The following is a 20,605-nucleotide window of genomic DNA, read 5'->3' as shown; positions in this document are numbered from 1 at the left end:
TGCATCAGACTTTCTCGTCCTAGTTTTGGATTAAAATAGAAATATTCACTTAAACTTTAAATCTAAATGACTCACTGGAAAAAAAATTGTTTAATTTAATACCCACAAATTTCACCATTCATGTAATTGTAAACATAGAATACATTAACGCAAACACCTGAGAACAAACCTCTTCATTCATTCATTCATTCGACTTCAGATTTTCAACACTCATAAAAACTTGACTCCCTCTTCCTCCTCCGCGTCACTGGAAGGTGATGAGGTAGTCCGGGCAGGCTTGGTTGTCGTGGAACACCACGTACATGGTGGGGTTGTCGGTGGCGTCCACGGCGCTGTCGTAGAGGTCGTGAGGCTGCTGCGGGTCTCGAGGTGGGGGCACCTTCATGTCGCCGCTGCCCTTCGTGTAGACGCCCGTTAGGACTCGGGCCACGAACATCAGCTGGGAGCCGTCGGCCAACGGCTTGGAGTAGGTGGGGTTGGCCGAGTAGGCGGCTTTCACGGCGAAGTAGGTACCTCTACCGAAGTGAGTTGCTGTAAGAAAAAGCGGGTTTAACAATATGAACTCGAAAGGATCATAAAAAAAACTTAAGAGTCAAAGATTTGGTGAGTTTTAGGTAACTAAAACTACTAGTTTATGGTTAGGGAAAGACTCATTGGTATAATAAACTAAAAAAACTCAACTCTGGACTGTTTGGACGTGTGACACAAGCTGGTATTTTATTGGTACTGACAGCTTGTATGTGGAACTTTTCCAACACTTCAAGACATCAGTAAAATGTGGATATTAGTATTATTTTTGTACTTTTAACAAAGGACCAACTGAAAGGAAAAATAAAAAGGAGGAGAAAACAGTTCAGGAAAGAGAAATACAGCAGAGAAAAATTTTGGGGGAGCTTTTACAAAGGAAGTTTTGCATCAGGAACATGAGTCAGGAATTTAGAAATAGATTATTGCAACTCTGCTTTCCTCAGAAATGAGAGAAAGTCTGAATTCAATTTTCTAAAAACATTTCTCTGTAATCTTTAATTCCCCTTCTTGAAAGTCTTTTGTTGCCCTGAAGGAGGTAGAATTTATTATATTTCAAATCTGAAGAGTATTAGCTACGACCTCATCTCCTGACACTAACCACCTCCTCCTAACTCCTTTGAGTGGGTGCAGAAGGAAACCAGACTTTCTTCTGTGTTTCCAACAAACCGACAGATTACCGGAGTTTGTTTCAGTTTTTGTCGGCTGCATCCAAAGATCGTTTACCGTTCTGTCCAGCAAAGCGCCTGTTGAAGCCCGTTTTCATGATGGCGTCACAGTTGTCCTGAGTGGTCCCGTGGTAAAGGAACTTTTCTCCGGCTCCGCCCTGCTGCGTGTTCTTGTCAGAAATGTGCTTCTTCTGGGCTTCGTAGACGCGACGCAGGTGGACGTTCTGCAAACGCTCGATCTGACAGAAAAACAGCGAAGGGGTTTTAATATCCTCAGCAAATTTGGCACGTCCATACAGGAAGCATAACGGCTGTTTGCACAGCAGCCAATGAATGACTTTAATACTTGGAAACCTGAAAAAAACATGTTGGATCTCAGCCTCTGGAGTTGTAAAGAGACCCTTTTTTTTTTTTTTTTTCTACGATGTCATTTCTGAGCATATTTGTGGACATTAATTCAATGGACATCGGAGTTAGTGGTGGTTAGTGGTATGACATTATAGGTGTAGCTGTTAGGTTGAAACGTTGGAAAAAACTTAAAACAGTAGAATAGACCCGACACATTTCGCCTCCTTTCTTTAACTTAAGTATTGAGTCAATATACAGCACGTTTTCAGATTTGTTTTCAGCAGTGTATCTACCAACAATCAAACGGGTCTCCCACCTTCACCACCGACTTGGTGGACGTTCTTTTGAAGAGCTCCTTCACTGTCCGGTACTCTGCAGAGGAAGGCTGCAGTGCAACAACCTTTATCATCTCATTGGCGGCCATGCTGTCCCAGTACAGAGGAAGAGCGAAGTCTGACGACAAATCAGAGGAGTTAGACGTTTGTTTTCTGTCATCAGGTCATGTGAGGCAACGAGGTCTCAAATACAGTGAAGATGCAGTAGAAGCCTTCATTGCAGCTTTATTTAGGTTAGGTTAGGTAGTTACTTTATTAATCCCCGAGGGGGATTATTTTATGATCTACTGCAAATCTTGTATAGAGTGTCAGTGTGAAGGAAATCAAAACAAAACTCCTTGTTTGGTAAATGAAGTCCAATCGATACCACATGTACCATTATCAATTATTATGGGCGGCAGATATGTAAAACTAAACCTTTGTATAAATTCTCTATATTTAAAGTTATTTTCTCAATTTCTGCGATGATTTTTTTTTCACCTTAAAACTCAATTCAAAGACCAACAAGGTCAAAAACATGGAGCGTCTTCATCTCCATGACAAATGGGGATCTGCTGGTGAAGGTCATGTGATCAAAAGCTCCAGAAGCTGCGACCACGTGGACCACAAAGGTGAGTTTTTGAGCTGTGAAATTCCTTTCTTTTACCACCATTCTCTAACCACATAATCATAACATTTCAGTGTGATTTATTTTGCTCTCGTGTATCGGTAAAGCCCTTCTGAGAGGCATCTTCTCACCTGGCAGATTCTCAAGTCGCTTCAGCTTCATCGCAAGTCCGGTTATCGTTTCCACGGCCTGCATCGTCTGCAGATCAACGACCCACGAGTCTCCCTGCGAGTCCACCATCACTCTCGCTACTTTATGTTCCAGGTCGTGATTGGCTGTTTTGGGAAGTCTCTCCCAGGTGCCGCTTCGTCCCATGATGCACCAGACCACGCGGGTGTACAGGTCCTCCTCCTCCCGGACTCTCATCGCTCTCCTGAGGTTGTCCTGCTGACTCACGTTTATCATCCGCGCCGCCTCGTTGACTCCGTCCTTCAGGCCGCTCACCTTAAAGCTGCCGACCGGCTCCTCCTTTACGTAGAGGCCCTCGGCGTCCACCAGCCGCTTCAAGTCCTCCATCTCGTCCTGGGTGAGTGCCTCCAGCTCCTCCTTTTTGAAGGTTTGAGTGAGGCACTGTGTCTGATACAGAGTTTCAAACTTCTCCTTGGCATCGTCGACATCCTGTTTGCGAAGACCCAGGAACAGGAAGGCGGACTGCCGGGCCGCGGCGCTGGTCTGGAGGCTGCTCATGTCTGCGCTCGCAGACGGTGGAGGCTGCACTGGTGGCAGCTGAGGCAGGGACGCTGAAAAGTTAAGTCAAACTATCAGTAAAATTCACAATAAAATGAGATAAAAAAAATCAGAATCCTGATTTAAAAAGACAGATTTCAAGTTACAAGGCAATTTGTGAGAATTACTGTCACTTGTGTTGACTACAGTGGTGGAAAACATCTGCATTGCTTCCTCTTTGAACGCCAAGAAGACGTCGATCTTAATCAGGACAATGCGGATGTCCTCGAGGCTGTAGAGACGAGTGGACGTGGCAGCTTTGATCCCTCGTAGGATGGCGCCCGCCACGACGCCCGGATCCAACCCACCGGTGCCTGCACACGTCGTTAGTTCACCATCAGATCAAAAGCGTTGAACCACCAAACTCACACGGAGGTAGGTGTGTTTTCATGATGTACAAACGGAGACGTACCAGCACAGATGGCAGGAATTGCCACAGACTTGAATCTGAACGATTCACAATAGCCAACGATGCGACACATGAGTTGCTCAATGACACCTGCATCCTTTTCGCCGCACACATGCAAGATTCTTTTACAGGGGAACCGTCCCGCCTGGGATCCGAAAACGCCTCTTCGGACCACTTGTGCTACAGACGAAACAACACGGGAAGCGCGAGTGTGTAAGTACGCAGGTAAGAAGATGCTTAGCGTGTGTCGCTGGGTCGTGTACAGCTGGTGCTCTTCATCACCTGCTTTCAGTTCAGCCACCACCTCTGGTCCAGCGATGGTCAAGATGTCTTTACACACACCGTCTGTGAAATAAAGAATAAATGTCAGCACGCTTCACGAGTTAGCGCTCTGCTCAAAGTTCAGGCTGATAATAATGACATTTGTTGGGCTTTACGTGATACTGCAGCCATGTTAGCAGCTCTGTGAGGATGCAGGTGTCAAGGCACATTAACATTTTCTCATTACCACTGAACCCCCAAAATACAACTGAAGGAACGTATTTAGGGTTTCATTTTCTTTATTTACTTTTTTGCCAATTCATGAAGCAGATGTTGAGATTTGGACTCAGTAACTGACCTGCTGGTGGCGCTCTCACCTACCGTGTTCAAAGTTTTCGAAGTCAGTCAGGTTCACCACAGCATCTGTCGTCTCATTAGTGATGTCACCAAACACCAGCTGTAGTTTGACCCCGCCTCCCACTATCACAGTGATGTCATCGAGGTCACTGGTGAGGGATCTGAAGATCACTGAGAGAAAGAAAACCACACAAGTGAGCATGCTGATGAAAATAGTGAGTCCACCAGTTCTGTAGTTTACCTTGGCCTCCGTGGTTCATGTCTGAGCTGAGGTAATTGTAGACATCGTGGTAGCACTGCAAATAGAAATGCCATCATTACACGAGAAATAATACACGTACGCATCATACAGACCAGTTACAGCGAGTAGCAACAGTCACCTCCTTGGAGTCCGGGTAGCCGGGTTTAATGACGACGTGGATGGTGGAGAGAGATCCAGGGGATGCAGACAATCCGAACTGGACAATAGTCTCTGTCAACACTTGAATAGCTTCTCTCAGCGGGTATTTCAAGACGAGTCCTGGTCCGATTACAGGGAAGGCCACTGAACTCAAGTGTTGCTGCACACAGAGGTCCACACATCTCTTGAGCCCGTTACCCAGAGCCTGAAGAAAAAAAAGGAAAACCAAAAGTTTAAAGGCAACTCTTTCACTGCACGTTTCTTTCCAAGTCCATGTGTGAAGTTTGGAGTTAAACCTTGTTTGGCAGATTAAAAACAGGTAAGTTACACACGTGCATGCGGGGGAACAACCGCTTCTGTTAGTTTTTGCGAGTACAAACAAATGCAGCAGCGTGAATGTGTTCAGGACTGTAACGACGCACCGCCGGTACCTCTGCTGCGGACAGTATTTGTGATGTGGTGTGATAAATGTCCCAAAGAGAGACCACACCATTTTATTAAATATATTTATTGTTGGACGGTGGATGCTGGGAGCCATGTCCACGGCCGGGACGCTGAGTGGTTCCTTTTGTTCTCCCTGGGAACAAACAAATAGAAAAGTGCAGTAAGAGACTGATTGAACAGACTGATTGTAATAATGTCTAATTATATATATTGCCAAGCTAAAGATAAAAGTTAGTTTAAATATTGCAACAACTCACCTCTGCCCGTTTCCTCTTCCCGAGGTGTTCAGGCAAAACAGTTCCCCCGGGGCTCGAGCACACATTTATAGTTCCAGGAAGAACCAACCACAGGAAGTGGGTAGGGGGGAAGTAGAGATATGTGTTGCTCTGTTTATTTAGATAAATTAGGTATTGATAATTTACTCTATTTATAGGGTCTGTAATCATTTTAGATTATGATCGATATCTATGGGTTGGTGAAATCGTGTAAATATTTATTGTACATATATTGATGATATATATACTTACCTGTAGATGGTATGTCTGGACTAATTAGAGTGAGAAGGTGTATATAAGGAGCTCAGTTAGTTTGTGTAGGAGACTGGTGGGGGCTGGTAGGTGATGGTGAACCTTGGGTGTGGTGGTTTAATGCAAAAATAAATGAAGCTTCATCTGAACCCTTTTCTGGACTCCTGTTCTGCTCATTTGCCTCCATGACCGCTCGGACATGTTAACAAGGACTTTTAACTTCAGATGAAAGACGCCTCGTTTAGAGCTTTAAGTCCGCGGATGTTGTAGTCAAACCACTGAGGACTAAGTCAAAAGCATTGTCTCTCCTAAGATTGTGATAAAACCATTGGCAGAAAAGGTTACATATCTAAATACGTATTGCTGTAGAGTGTTTGCAGTTATTTTTCCCCTCATTCAGTAGAGTAAATAAAAAAAATAAAAAAATTTTTTACAGCTATGAAGTCTGAAGTATGAAGATCGGTCTCCTTTCAGTAAATGGACCTTGAATTTTTTCCCATCACCAAGAGTGTTTTCTTTTTTCTTTTTAAAAAAGGTATTTAACTTCACCTGCATGCTCCTCCCTCGGACTCCGTCCCAAGGCAAGCACTCGATGAAGAAGATCTTGGAGCAGCCCAGAGATGGAGGCGCATCGACCTGCAGGATGTCTCCGGGGACGAAGGTACCGGTCGCTGCCGCCGTGACAAATTTCGCCTTTAAGGTGTGCCCCGCTTTTTTGGACAGACTTGCACCAATATTTGTAGAAGTCAGCTGCTTGTTGACCATGGGGGCCACCAACACATTCACCTGTGGAAATCATGGCAACAAATGAGAGTGCTGCTTAACTTTTTTTTTGTGATTACATTTGGGATATTGGAAAGAGGAATAGAAATGCTCCAACCTGCTCATCCTCTAAACTGCCAATCTTGATCTTTAGGATTGTTTTGTTAACGGCAGAGCTGCCAACGGTGTTGAAGCGGCTTCTATTCCTGGAAGGTCTGGCCATGATGCTGACGGGGCTGCTGACGCTTCGAGGTTTGGTTTTCACACTCGGGGAGTGCACGGCTTTCTGTTCCCTGATAAGAACCCGACAGGAACTCTCCACCAGCTCTTTGCTCACTTTACCGTCTGCCTGGAAGTAGCGCTGAGCCCCTGGTCCGTCGAACACCAAAGTGTCCGAGGTCAGGCTGCCTAGAGCGGACATCAGGAACTGCTGGGTCTCCTGAACCTGACAACGGGGACCAGCCACCAACACACAAGGGTTTGGAAAATGTGAGGCTTTTATGGTCACCTCGCTCTCCTTCATGCCGAACAGCTTTAAGAGCGTATCGAAGCAGTCGACCAGTTCGGCTTGCGGCAGGTTCAGCACTTCTTGAGTTAAAACCTGATTCAGCTGGCAGTCGTGAAGAATCTCTTTGAGCTTGTTCACATTGTCGCTGTAGCCCACCAGGTCTACTTCGGTCATGTTGCTTCCACTGGGTCCAGGGAGGAAGCTGACGTCCACTCTGAGCTCCACACGGTTTACCTCGTTCTTGGCTTTGAGGAGGATTTCTTTCACTCTGTCTAGATTTGGAGGTACAGCTGCAGCACCCTGCAGCTTCACCGTGGCCACTGCCAGGTCTCTCAACACTGCTGCCTCTGCCTCCTCCAGGGCATCAGAAGACAAACTGGACAGTACCAGGTCTGACCCCACCTCTATGGAAACAGGATTTCTGAGGTTCTGCCTGAAGCGAGTCTGGTACTTGGAGACGGCACTGCTGACTGTTACGAAGGTTATCAAAGCTGTCGGGAGCTGAACTTTCTTCTCTTTTATCTTCTTAATCAGTTCATCAAGCTTCGCCGCTCCCGACTGGACCTCCTTGTCAGGACCGTCCAAGATGATCATGGCGTTTTGTCTGAGGACTTTAACGTCTGGATAATGCGTACGCATTTCTTGACTGAATTCTTCTTCCACCAGTTTCAACTGCTTCTCCACAACTGGCAGTTCCTGCAGGGTTTGCTGGCTCTTTTCCAGATTTGTAATCTTCTTCCTCACTGCCTCAGCCTCTCCTACAACCACAGGATAACTGCTCTCCGTGTAGACTCTTATATCGTCGGTGGCAAAGGAGGCGTCCTGCAGTAACGCTTTCACTTGTTTGGGCTCAAGCACGTGATGGCAGATGTAGTTCTCGGTGAGACTGATGAAGACCCGGTCCACTTGTATCTCCCATGTCTCCGCTGCACCGCCAGCAGCTCCTCCGGGCCCCTTCTCAATATCCCCCCTCACCACTGCCCACTCCTCCACAAAATCAAACTCCACCGTGCAGCCGATTAAAGACAGCTGCTTTTGGAAGACTCTGTATGCTTTGGTGTCGTCTCTCAGGTAATACAGCAGGAAAATATCTACTTTGAAAATCTTCTCAAGACTTTTGTTGTTGGCTTTCGCAAATGTCTAAAGAAGAAGAGCATCAACAAAAACATGTTATTGTAAGATGAAAAAGAATACTATATATAAATAATAAGACTTGCATTCCTCTTGGTAATTGGCTGCAAAGCTAACTTGGAACAAAAAGCACAGGAACACAAAGGCAAACTCAAAATATTAACTGAGAAAGAGGAAAGGTGCACGGACAGACTAAATACACCAGCGAGGGAAGGACAGCGAGGGACAGGTGAACACAAATCAGGGAAAAGCAGGGAAGACGATAAAACTAAGGGCAGGAAGTGAAACGGGAAACTCAAAATCCAAACTAAAAGCAAAGACTACAAAACAAAAACAAATAATAATCTGGATATTGTAAAAGATTTCAGAATCGTGAACTATCGTTTATCAGATGCTGGCAACTTTTTTTTTTATGCGTTTTTCCGTAGTCTGACAGGTCATCATTGTAAATGAGAATTGGTTCTCAATTGATTTTACCTGGTTAATTAAAGGTCATATATATATATATATAATAGTTGTTTTTTCTGGATTTCAATGAGGCACACCACCAGATGCTTTCCAGATGTGCTGATTGGTCCCGTTTTAAAAGTAGATTGGCTCTTTGTTTTGCAGATTACACATTCTTGGTCAATTTGCTTTGTGATGATTATTTGAAAGTGACATTTAACTATGAATTCCCCAAAAACCTTTTTGGCCAGATATTTTTGCCAGGGGTGGGACTAGTTTCTTGGCAGTGACGCTCACCAGTGGTTGACTGATTACCTGCTCGGGGATCTGTGGTGAACTGGTTTGGCTGACTGTCAAGCGCTGCTCTCCTCCAGGAAGCTTGACGGTGTGAAACTTCTTCGATAAAACCCTTTCCTGATCTGTAAAAACAGAAAATTCCAAAGTTATAAAACGGATGATATTTTAAAACTATATTTTACAAATAACTCACTTTAACCCAGTGTCATTGCCTACCTTCTTTTTCTTTGAAACAGATTTTATAGATGTTGCTTCCAACCTTTTCTATCTGTCCACATTCACCTCCTCCAGACTCTCTTCTTTTTTGAAAGTGTCTCCTGATAGTTTCCATGTCTTTGCTTGTCAGATCTTTGGCTTCAAAAAACAATGAATGTTGGTATTCTTCCATTTCACCTTCAAATCTAAAACTACGAGAACTTTTTATACGCCCGTGTCCTGACTGCCGTTCTGAACTTTAATGATTAGTTTCTGTTTTACTTTCACTTGCTATAAATAGCAAACCCCTTCTTTGTGACAAAATATTTACAATAACACACCCAACTACATAAATGGTGCATGTTTAGGTTGAAGGGCTTGTATGCAATCTACCAATCATGGCTCAACATGTAATGTGTTGGCACTTGCTGTAACAACATTTTGGTTGGTTATTGTTTGAACCTGTTTGGTCTGCTGTGCCGGTTCCATGAAAAGTACTTTGGTTTTAACATAATAATGAAGACATCGATGACGATATCTTAATATCATGCCGAAAAAAGTTCACGGACAGTTATTTCACCAGTACAAAATAATGAGAAGAAATTAGGACATTTTGATCCATTTCACATGTGATTTCAAACGATGGAAAAATGAATAAAAAATATAAAGATACACCACCACACAGGCAATTGTGTTGTGTAACTTGACATCCTGCAGTACTACTAACAATCCACTAGATGTCCTACTGAAACTAAAATACAGAGATCCCTTCATAGTCCAGTAAAATTTGCTTCCTTTAAGTTTTAGTTTTTGACTTATGTGGTATTTATTGTTTGTTTTCATGTGATCACAGCATTATTCATCCTGAAGTCGTCCTCGGAGCTCATTTTCTAAACAATTAATTAATTAATTAATTAATTAATATTTTCTTAAATATTTGTAATATTTGATGCCTCCACTGTCCTAACTTGATTGAGAAGTTCACTCAGAGGTCCGGTCGATGGAAGTCGAATAACGGGGGTTTCCTCCCGTTCTCTGCTTCCGATCCGTTCTTCTGGCTACGATGCTGGCCCAAAGATCAGTGCAAACATCTAATACAGCTGACAAACTGAACATCAGTGTCACAGCACTGGAGCTGTTTGCTGGACTTCTGGTGTCAAATATTCACTTTTCTTTTAACTTGGTTTACATTAATCACCAATTCATGATAAACGATATGTCTCTTTAAAGGATGGGTCTGTTCACCAGTTCATTTCTAACTTTATCTGCTTGCCGTTTAACATAAGGTGGATTTATCAGAGCTAAGTTTCCTGAGTGTCTCTGCAGTTGCCACATACAGGATCAATGGTGGCCAGAAATTGAACCAAATAGTAAATATCCCATCAAATCAAAACAAGCCAAAAGACACAAAAATTCTCAGCAGAGTCGGGTGATAATTCTCAGTGGACACGAGTGACCTATTTTATCTTGTGTTCATATTATACAAAATATTGATAAATCCAGCTTTAGCTTTTTTTTCCACAACACAATTAAAATGTCAGTGTTTCTAAAGCAGTCAAATGTATCTTCCAACTCTTCTCTTCTGTGCAATAATTAATGCAAATATCAGCCAAATAAAGGATCAATAAACGCATCGTGCTGTGACATGTTCCTTGAGCGTGCATGCATGCCAGTCAGAAAAGATGCCATTTTCCCATTTATTAGAAGCAACGTCTTCAACTTCGGATTAACACCGAAACAAACTCTCAAAAAACAAATCAAAATCAGACTCGATTCATACCTGAAGGAAATACGTTGATTTCTGAAAAGTGAGAAACGCATCTTGTAGTGTGTGTGTGTGTGTGCAAAGTGCATCAGACTTTCTCGTCCTAGTTTTGGATTAAAACGGATATAATTCACTTAAACTTTAAATCTAAATGACTCACTGGAAAAAAAATTGTTTAATTTAATACCCACAAATTTCACCATTCATGTAATTGTAAACATAGAATACATTAACGCAAACACCTGAGAACAAACCTCTTCATTCATTCATTCATTAGACTTCAGATTTTCAACACCCATAAAAACTTGACTCCCTCTTCCTCCTCCCCCCCTCCCCCTCGCCGTCACTGGAAGGTGATGAGGTAGTCCGGGCAGGCTTGGTTGTCGTGGAACACCACGTACATGGTGGGGTTGTCGGTGGCGTCCACGGCGCTGTCGTAGAGGTCGTGAGGCTGCTGCGGGTCTCGAGGTGGGGGCACCTTCATGTCGCCGCTGCCCTTCGTGTAGACGCCCGTTAGGACTCGGGCCACGAACATCAGCTGGGAGCCGTCGGCCGCCGGCTTGGAGTAGGTGGGGTTGGCCGAGTAGGCGGCTTTCACGGCGAAGTAGGTACCGTGACCGTAGAGAGTTGCTGTAAGAAAAAGCGGGTTTAACAATATGAACTCGAAAGGATCATAAAAAAAAAACTGAAGAGTCAAAGGTTTGGTGAGTTTTAGGTAACTAAAACTACTAGTTTATGGTTAGGGAAAGACTCATTGGTATAATAAACTAAAAAAAAAACTCAACTCTGGACTGTTTGGACGTGTGACACAAGCTGGTATTTTATTGGTACTGACAGCTTGTATGTGGAACTTTTCCAACACTTCAAGACATCAGTAAAATGTGGACATTAGTATTATTTTAGTACTTTTAACAAAGGACCAACTGAAAGGAAAAATAAAAAGGAAAGAGAAATACAGCAGAGAAAAATTTGGGGGAGCTTTTACAAAGGAAGTTTTGCATCAGGAACATGAGTCAGGAATTTAGAAATAGATTATTGCAACTCTGCTTTCCTCAGAAATGAGAGAAAGTCTGAATTCAATTTTCTAAAAACATTTTTCTGTAATCTTTAATTCCCCTTCTTGAAAGTCTTTTGTTGCCCTGAAGGAGGTAGAATTTATTATATTTCAAATCTGAAGAGTATTAGCTACGACCTCATCTCCTGACACTAACCACCTCCTCCTAACTCCTTTGAGTGGGTGCAGAAGGAAACCAGACTTTCTTCTGTGTTTCCAACAAACCGACAGATTACCGGAGTTTGTTTCAGTTTTTGTCGGCTGCATCCAAAGATCGTTTACCGTTCTGTCCAGCAAAGCGCCTGTTGAAGCCCGTTTTCATGATGGCGTCACAGTTGTCCTGAGTGGTCCCGTGGTAAAGGAACTTTTCTCCGGCTCCGCCCTGCTGCGTGTTCTTGTCAGAAATGTGCTTCTTCTGGGCTTCGTAGACGCGACGCAGGTGGACGTTCTGCAAACGCTCGATCTGACAGAAAAACAGCGAAGGGGTTTTAATATCCTCAGCAAATTTGGCACGTCCATACAGGAAGCATAACGGCTGTTTGCACAGCAGCCAATGAATGACTTTAATACTTGGAAACCTGAAAAAAACATGTTGGATCTCAGCCTCTGGAGTTGTAAAGAGACCCTTTTTTTTTTTTTTTTTTCTACGATGTAATTTCTGAGCATATTTGTGGACATTAATTCAATGGACATCGGAGTTAGTGGTGGTTAGTGGTATGACATTATAGGTGTAGCTGTTAGGTTGAAACGTTGGAAAAAACTTAAAACAGTAGAATAGACCCGACACATTTCGCCTCCTTTCTTTAACTTAAGTATTGAGTCAATATACAGCACGTTTTCAGATTTGTTTTCAGCAGTGTATCTACCAACAATCAAACGGGTCTCCCACCTTCACCACCGACTTGGTGGACGTTCTTTTGAAGAGCTCCTTCACTGTCCGGTACTCTGCAGAGGAAGGCTGCAGTGCAACAACCTTTATCATCTCATTGGCGGCCATGCTGTCCCAGTACAGAGGAAGAGCGAAGTCTGACGACAAATCAGAGGCGTTAGACGTTTGTTTTCTGTCATCAGGTCATGTGAGGCAACGAGGTCTCAAATACAGTGAAGATGCAGTAGAAGCCTTCATTGCAGCTTTATTTAGGTTAGGTTAGGTAGTTACTTTATTAATCCCCGAGGGGGATTATTTTATGATCTACTGCAAATCTTGTATAGAGTGTCAGTGTGAAGGAAATCAAAACAAAACTCCTTGTTTGGTAAATGAAGTCCAATCGATACCACATGTACCATTATCAATTATTATGGGCGGCAGATATGTAAAACTAAACCTTTGTATAAATTCTCTATATTTAAAGTTATTTTCTCAATTTCTGCGATGATTTTTTTTCACCTTAAAACTCAATTCAAAAACCAACAAGGTCAAAAACATGGAGCGTCTTCATCTCCATGACAAATGGGGATTTGCTGGTGAAGGTCATGTGATCAAAAGCTCCAGAAGCGGCGACCACGTGGACCACAAAGGTGAGTTTTTGAGCTGTGAAATTCCTTTCTTTTACCACCATTCTCTAACCACATAATCATAACATTTCAGTGTGATTTATTTTGCTCTCGTGTATCGGTAAAGCCCTTCTGAGAGGCATCTTCTCACCTGGCAGATTCTCAAGTCGCTTCAGCTTCATCGCAAGTCCGGTTATCGTTTCCACGGCCTGCATCGTCTGCAGATCAACGACCCACGAGTCTCCCTGCGAGTCCACCATCACTCTCGCTACTTTATGTTCCAGGTCGTGATTGGCTGTTTTGGGAAGTCTCTCCCAGGTGCCGCTTCGTCCCATGATGCACCAGACCACGCGGGTGTACAGGTCCTCCTCCTCCCGGACTCTCATCGCTCTCCTGAGGTTGTCCTGCTGACTCACGTTTATCATCCGCGCCGCCTCGTTGACTCCGTCCTTCAGGCCGCTCACCTTAAAGCTGCCGACCGGCTCCTCCTTTACGTAGAGGCCCTCGGCGTCCACCAGCCGCTTCAAGTCCTCCATCTCGTCCTGGGTGAGTGCCTCCAGCTCCTCCTTTTTGAAGGTTTGAGTGAGGCACTGTGTCTGACACAGGTTTTCAAACTTCTCCTTGGCATCGTCGACATCCTGTTTGCGAAGACCCAGGAACAGGAAGGCGGACTGCCGGGCCGCGGCGCTGGTCTGGAGGCTGCTCATGTCTGCGCTCGCAGACGGTGGAGGCTGCACTGGTGGCAGCTGAGGCAGGGACGCTGAAAAGTTAAGTCAAACTATCAGTAAAATTCACAATAAAATGAGATAAAAAAAATAAAAAAAATCAGAATCCTGATTTAAAAAGACAGATTTCAAGTTACAAGGCAATTTGTGAGAATTACTGTCACTTGTGTTGACTACAGTGGTGGAAAACATCTGCATTGCTTCCTCTTTGAACGCCAAGAAGACGTCGATCTTAATCAGGACAATGCGGATGTCCTCGAGGCTGTAGAGACGAGTGGACGTGGCAGCTTTGATCCCTCGTAGGATGGCGCCCGCCACGACGCCCGGATCCAACCCACCGGTGCCTGCACACGTCGTTAGTTCACCATCAGATCAAAAGCGTTGAACCACCAAACTCACACGGAGGTAGGTGTGTTTTCATGATGTACAAACGGAGACGTACCAGCACAGATGGCAGGAATTGCCACAGACTTGAATCTGAACGATTCACAATAGCCAACGATGCCACACATGAGTTGCTCAATGACACCTGCATCCTTTTCGCCGCACACATGCAAGATTCTTTTACAGGGGAACCGTCCCGCCTGGGATCCGAAAACGCCTCTTCGGACCACTTGTGCTACAGACGAAACAACACGGGAAGCGCGAGTGTGTAAGTACGCAGGTAAGAAGATGCTTAGCGTGTGTCGCTGGGTCGTGTACAGCTGGTGCTCTTCATCACCTGCTTTCAGTTCAGCCACCACCTCTGGTCCAGCGATGGTCAAGATGTCTTTACACACACCGTCTGTGAAATAAAGAATAAATGTCAGCACGCTTCACGAGTTAGCGCTCTGCTCAAAGTTCAGGCTGATAATAATGACATTTGTTGGGCTTTACGTGATACTGCAGCCATGTTAGCAGCTCTGTGAGGATGCAGGTGTCAAGGCACATTAACATTTTCTCATTACCACTGAACCCCCAAAATACAACTGAAGGAACGTATTTAGGGTTTCATTTTCTTTATTTACTTTTTTGCCAATTCATGAAGCAGATGTTGAGATTTGGACTCAGTAACTGACCTGCTGGTGGCGCTCTCACCTACCGTGTTCAAAGTTTTTGAAGTCAGTCGTGTTCACCACAGCATCTGTCGTCTCATTAGTGATGTCACCAAACACCAGCTGTAGTTTGACCCCGCCTCCCACTATCACAGTGATGTCATCGAGGTCACTGGTGAGGGATCTGAAGATCACTGAGAGAAAGAAAACCACACAAGTGAGCATGCTGATGAAAATAGTGAGTCCACCAGTTCTGTAGTTTACCTTGGCCTCCGTGGTTCATGTGTGAGCTGAGGTAATTGTAGACATCGTGGTAGCACTGCAAATAGAAATGCCATCATTACACGAGAAATTCGATTTTGATTTTTTTTTTTGATTTTATACACTTTATTAATCCCCGAGGGGAAATTTCTTCACTACAGCAGGGGGGCTCTCAGGCGGGAGATGCTGCCGCAGGCTGCCACTAGCGCGGCGCCAGGTAACCTGACCTGAGGTGCATGTTTTTTTTTTTGGATGATGGGAGGAAGCCGGAGAACCCGGAGAGAACCCATGCAAGCACAGGGAGAACATGCAAACTCCGCACAGAAAGGCCCAGGACCGGATTCGAACCCGGAACCTTTTTTGCTGTGAGGTGACAGTGCTAACCACTGCACCACCGTGCCTCCCTTACATATACGTACACGTATAATACACGTACGCATCATACAGACCAGTTACAGCGAGTAGCGACAGTCACCTCCTCGGAGTCCGGGTAGCCGGGTTTAATGACGACGTGGATGGTGGAGAGAGATCCAGGGGATGCAGACAATCCGAACTGGACAATAGTCTCTGTCAACACTTGAATAGCTTCCCTCAGCGGGTATTTCAAGACGAGTCCTGGTCCGATTACAGGGAAGGCCACTGAACTCAAGTGTTGCTGCACACAGAGGTCCACACATCTCTTGAGCCCGTTACCCAGAGCCTGAAGAAAAAAAAGGAAAACCAAAAGTTTAAAGGCAACTCTTTCACTGCACGTTTCTTTCCAAGTCCATGTGTGAAGTTTGGAGTTAAACCTTGTTTGGCAGATTAAAAACAGGTAAGTTACACACGTGCATGCGGGGGAACAACCGCTTCTGTTAGTTTTTGCGAGTACAAACAAATGCAGCAGCGTGAATGTGTTCAGGACTGTAACGACGCACCGCCGGTACCTCTGCTGCGGACAGTATTTGTGATGTGGTGTGATAAATGTCCCAAAGAGAGACCACACCATTTTATTAAATATATTTATTGTTGGACGGTGGATGCTGGGAGCCATGTCCACGGCCGGGACGCTGAGTGGTTCCTTTTGTTCTCCCTGGGAACAAACAAATAGAAAAGTGCAGTAAGAGACTGATTGAACAGACTGATTGTAATAATGTCTAATTATATATATTGCCAAGCTAAAGATAAAAGTTAGTTTAAATATTGCAACAACTCACCTCTGCCCGTTTCCTCTTCCCGAGGTGTTCAGGCAAAACAGTTCCCCCGGGGCTCGAGCACACATTTATAGTTCCAGGAAGAACCAACCACAGGAAGTGGGTAGGGGGGAAGTAGAGATATGTGTTGCTCTGTTTATTTAGATAAATTAGGTATTGATAATTTACTCTATTTATAGGGACTGTAATCATTTTAGATTATGATCGATATCTATGGGTTGGTGAAATCGTGTAAATATTTATTGTACATATATTGATGATATATATACTTACCTGTAGATGGTATGTCTGGACTAATTAGAGTGAGAAGGTGTATATAAGGAGCTCAGTTAGTTTGTGTAGGAGACTGGTGGGGGCTGGTAGGTGATGGTGAACCTTGGGTGTGGTGGTTTAATGCAAAAATAAATGAAGCTTCATCTGAACCCTTTTCTGGACTCCTGTTCTGCTCATTTGCCTCCATGACCGCTCGGACATGTTAACAAGGACTTTTAACTTCAGATGAAAGACGCCTCGTTTAGAGCTTTAAGTCCGCGGATGTTGTAGTCAAACCACTGAGGACTAAGTCAAAAGCATTGTCTCTCCTAAGATTGTGATAAAACCATTGGCAGAAAAGGTTACATATCTAAATACGTATTGCTGTAGAGTGTTTGCAGTTATTTTTCCCCTCATTCAGTAGAGTAAATAAAAAAAAAAAAAAAAAAAATTTACAGCTATGAAGTCTACTTGATCGGTCTCCTTTCAGTAAATGGACCTTGAATTTGTTCCCATCACCAAAAGTGTTTTCTTTTTAAAAAAAGGTATTTAACTTCACCTGCATGCTCCTCCCTCGGACTCCGTCCCAAGGCAAGCACTCGATGAAGAAGATCTTGGAGCAGCCCAGAGATGGAGGCGCATCGACCTGCAGGACGTCTCTGGGGACGAAGGTACCGGTCGCTGCCGCCGTGACAAATTTCGCCTTTAAGGTGTGCCCCGCTTTTTTGGACAGACTTGCACCAATATTTGTAGAAGTCAGCTGCTTGTTGACCATGGGGGCCACCAACACATTCACCTGTGGAAATCATGGCAACAAATGAGAGTGCTGCCTAACTTTTTTTTTGTGATTACATTTGGGATATTGGAAAGAGGAATAGAAATGCTCCAACCTGCTCATCCTCTAAACTGCCAATCTTGATCTTTAGGATTGTTTTGTTAACGGCAGAGCTGCCAACGGTGTTGAAGCGGCTTCTATTCCTGGAAGGTCTGGCCATGATGCTGACGGGGCTGCTGACGCTTCGAGGTTTGGTTTTCACACTCGGGGAGTGCACGGCTTTCTGTTCCCTGATAAGAACCCGACAGGAACTCTCCACCAGCTCTTTGCTCACTTTACCGTCTGCCTGGAAGTAGCGCTGAGCCCCTGGTCCGTCGAACACCAAAGTGTCCGAGGTCAGGCTGCCTAGAGCGGACATCAGGAACTGCTGGGTCTCCTGAACCTGACAACGGGGACCAGCCACCAACACACAAGGGTTTGGAAAATGTGAGGCTTTTATGGTCACCTCGCTCTCCTTCATGCCGAACAGCTTTAAGAGCGTATCGAAGCAGTCGACCAGTTCGGCTTGCGGCAGGTTCAGCACTTCTTGAGTTAAAACCTGATTCATCTGGAAGTCGTGAAGAATCTCTTTGAGCTTGTTCACATTGTCGCTGTAGCCCGCCAGACCTACTTCGGCAGGGAGGAAGCTGACGTCCACTCTGAGCTCCACACGGTTTACCTCGTTCTTGGCTTTGAGGAGGATTTCTTTCACTCTGTCTAGATTTGGAGGTACAGCTGCAGCACCCTGCAGCTTCACCGTGGCCACTGCCAGGTCTCTCAACACTGCTGCCTCTGCCTCCTCCAGGGCATCAGAAGACAAACTGGACAGTACCAGGTCTGACCCCACCTCTATGGAAACAGGATTTCTGAGGTTCTGCCTGAAGCGAGTCTGGTACTTGGAGACGGCACTGCTGACTGTTACGAAGGTTAACAAAGCTGTCGGGAGCTGAACTTTCTTCTCTTTTATCTTCTTAATCAGTTCATCAAGCTTCGCCGCTCCCGACTGGACCTCCTTGTCAGGACCGTCCAAGATGATCATGGCGTTTTGTCTGAGGACTTTAACGTCTGGATAATGCGTACGCATTTCTTGACTGAACTCTTCTTCCACCAGTTTCAACTGCTTCTCCACAACTGGCAGTTTCTTCAGGGTTTGCTGGCTCTTTTCCAGATTTGTAATCTTCTTCCTCACTGCCTCAGCCTCTCCTACAACCACAGGATAACTGCTCTGCGTGTAGACTCTTATATCGTCGGTGGCAAAGGAGGCGTCCTGCAGTAACGCTTTCACTTGTTTGGGCTCAAGCACGTGATGGCAGATGTAGTTCTCGGTGAGACTGATGAAGACCCGGTCCACCTGTATCTCCCATGTCTCCGCTGCACCGCCAGCAGCTCCTCCGGGCCCCTTCTCAATATCCCCCCTCACCACTGCCCACTCCTCCACAAAATCAAACTCCACCGTGCAGCCGATTAAAGACAGCTGCTTTTGGAAGACTCTGTATGCTTTGGTGTCGTCTCTCAGGTAATACAGCAGGAAAATATCTACTTTGAAAATCTTCTCAAGACTTTTGTTGTTGGCTTTCGCAAATGTCTAAAGAAGAAGAGCATCAACAAAAACATGTTATTGTAAGATGAAAAAGAATACTATATATAAATAATAAGACTTGCATTCCTCTTGGTAATTGGCTGCAAAGCTAACTTGGAACAAAAAGCACAGGAACACAAAGGCAAACTCAAAATATTAACTGAGAAAGAGGAAAGGTGCACGGACAGACTAAATACACCAGCGAGGGAAGGACAGCGAGGGACAGGTGAACACAAATCAGGGAAAAGCAGGGAAGACGATAAAACTAAGGGCAGGAAGTGAAACGGGAAACTCAAAATCCAAACTAAAAGCAAAGACTACAAAACAAAAACAAATAATAATCTGGATATTGTAAAAGATTTCAGAATCGTGAACTATCGTTTATCAGATGCTGGCAACTTTTTTTTTTATGCGTTTTTCCGTAGTCTGACAGGTCATCATTGTAAATGAGAATTGGTTCTCAATTGATTTTACCTGGTTAATTAAAGGTCATATATATATATATAATAGTTGTTTTTTCTGGATTTCAATGAGGCACACCACCAGATGTTTTCCAGATGTGCTGATTGGTCCCGTTTTAAAAGTAGATTGGCTCTTTGTTTTGCAGATTACACAGTGTTGGTCAATTTGCTTTGTGATGATTATTTGAAAGTGACATTTAACTATGAATTCCCCAAAAACCTTTTTGGCCAGATATTTTTGCCAGGGGTGGGACTAGTTTCTTGGCAGTAACGCTCACCAGTGGTTGACTGATTATCTGCTCGGGGATCTGTGATGAACTGGTTTGGCTGACTGTCAAGCGCTGCTCTCCTCCAGGAAGCTTGACGGTGTGAAACTTCTTCGATAAAACCCTTTCCTGATCTGTAAAAACAGAAAATTCCAAAGTTATAAAACAGATGATATTTTAAAACTATATTTTACAAATAACTCACTTTAACCCAGTGTCATTGCCTACCTTCTTTTTCTTTGAAACAGATTTTATAGATGTTGCTTCCAACCTTTTCTATCTGTCCACATTCACCTCCTCCAGACTCTCTTCTTTTTTGAAAGTGTCTCCTGATAGTTTCCTTCTCTTTGCTTGTCAGATCTTTGGCTTCAAAAAACAATGAATGTCGGTATTCTTCCATTTCACCTTCAAATCTAAAACTACGAGAACTTTTTATACGCCCGTGTCCTGACTGCCATTCTAAACTTTAATGATTAGTTTCTGTTTTACTTTCACTTGCTATAAATAGCAAACCCCTTCCTTGTGACAAAATACTACATAAATGGCGCATGTTTAGGTTGAAGGGTTATCTACCTGTTTGTTCTGCTGTGCCGGTTCCATGAAAAGTACTTTGGTTTTAACATAATAATGAAGACATCAATGACGATATCTTAATATCATGCCAAAAAAGTTCACGGACAGTTATTTCACCAGTACAAAATAATGAGAAGAAATTAGGACATTTTGATCCATTTCACATGTGATTTCAAACGATAGAAAA

At 44.1% G+C, this 20,605-nt stretch overlaps 2 protein-coding genes across 3 annotated transcripts; both read right to left on the bottom strand.

Annotated features, from left to right (window-relative positions):
• Window positions 1-71: 71 nt before the first annotated feature.
• On the bottom strand, window positions 72-9,199 carry parp142.2 (poly(ADP-ribose) polymerase family member 14-related sequence 2.2). The gene is made up of 14 exons (XM_069172238.1): window positions 8,969-9,199; window positions 8,771-8,874; window positions 6,488-8,017; window positions 6,157-6,393; window positions 4,617-4,841; window positions 4,478-4,532; window positions 4,261-4,407; window positions 3,901-3,963; window positions 3,622-3,798; window positions 3,338-3,523; window positions 2,615-3,223; window positions 1,858-1,994; window positions 1,252-1,432; window positions 72-531 (listed from the first exon to the last, which is right to left on the bottom strand). The coding sequence occupies exons 1-14, from the start codon at window positions 9,138-9,140 to the stop codon at window positions 245-247; spliced, it is 4,110 nt and encodes a 1,369-aa protein (XP_069028339.1). The 5' UTR covers window positions 9,141-9,199; the 3' UTR covers window positions 72-244.
• A 1,364-nt stretch (window positions 9,200-10,563) lies between these two features.
• On the bottom strand, window positions 10,564-20,304 carry LOC138212017 (protein mono-ADP-ribosyltransferase PARP14-like). 2 transcript variants are annotated; one of them, XM_069172256.1, is made up of 14 exons: window positions 20,074-20,304; window positions 19,858-19,979; window positions 17,616-19,124; window positions 17,285-17,521; window positions 15,756-15,980; window positions 15,284-15,338; window positions 15,067-15,213; window positions 14,707-14,769; window positions 14,428-14,604; window positions 14,123-14,329; window positions 13,412-14,020; window positions 12,656-12,792; window positions 12,049-12,229; window positions 10,564-11,342 (listed from the first exon to the last, which is right to left on the bottom strand). In XM_069172256.1, the coding sequence occupies exons 1-14, from the start codon at window positions 20,243-20,245 to the stop codon at window positions 11,056-11,058; spliced, it is 4,128 nt and encodes a 1,375-aa protein (XP_069028357.1). In that variant the 5' UTR covers window positions 20,246-20,304; the 3' UTR covers window positions 10,564-11,055. The 2 variants fall into 2 exon arrangements, with proteins under 2 accessions (XP_069028357.1, XP_069028358.1); XM_069172257.1 differs by having other exon boundaries at window positions 14,144-14,329.
• Between the last annotated feature and the right edge of the window lie 301 nt (window positions 20,305-20,605).

This window comes from Embiotoca jacksoni, unplaced genomic scaffold (genome assembly GCF_022577435.1).
Source record: "Embiotoca jacksoni isolate LCO1_2020_lvr unplaced genomic scaffold, fEmbJac1.0.p SCAF_51, whole genome shotgun sequence".
Taxonomy (NCBI): Eukaryota; Metazoa; Chordata; class Actinopteri; family Embiotocidae; genus Embiotoca; species Embiotoca jacksoni.
This window is presented reverse-complemented; position numbering and strand designations above follow the sequence as displayed.

What these genes read in the sequence shown, in the direction of transcription:
- parp142.2 (XM_069172238.1), bottom strand. Translation starts at nt 9,140, where the DNA reads ATGGAAGAATACCAACATTCATTGTTTTTTGAAGCCAAAGATCTGACA. An exon ending in GCAGTTTAGAGGATGAGCAG is followed by an intron (nt 6,394 to 6,487) that starts GTTGGAGCATTT and finishes TGATTTCCACAG; the next exon opens with GTGAATGTGTTGGTGGCCCC. An exon ending in TGTAGTCAACACAAGTGACA is followed by an intron (nt 3,224 to 3,337) that starts GTAATTCTCACA and finishes TTAACTTTTCAG; the next exon opens with CGTCCCTGCCTCAGCTGCCA.
- LOC138212017 (XM_069172256.1), bottom strand. Translation starts at nt 20,245, where the DNA reads ATGGAAGAATACCGACATTCATTGTTTTTTGAAGCCAAAGATCTGACA. An exon ending in GCTACCCGGACTCCGAGGAG is followed by an intron (nt 15,339 to 15,755) that starts GTGACTGTCGCT and finishes TTCTATTTGCAG; the next exon opens with TGCTACCACGATGTCTACAA. An exon ending in CTTCAAAAACTTTGAACACG is followed by an intron (nt 14,770 to 15,066) that starts GTAGGTGAGAGC and finishes TTTATTTCACAG; the next exon opens with ACGGTGTGTGTAAAGACATC.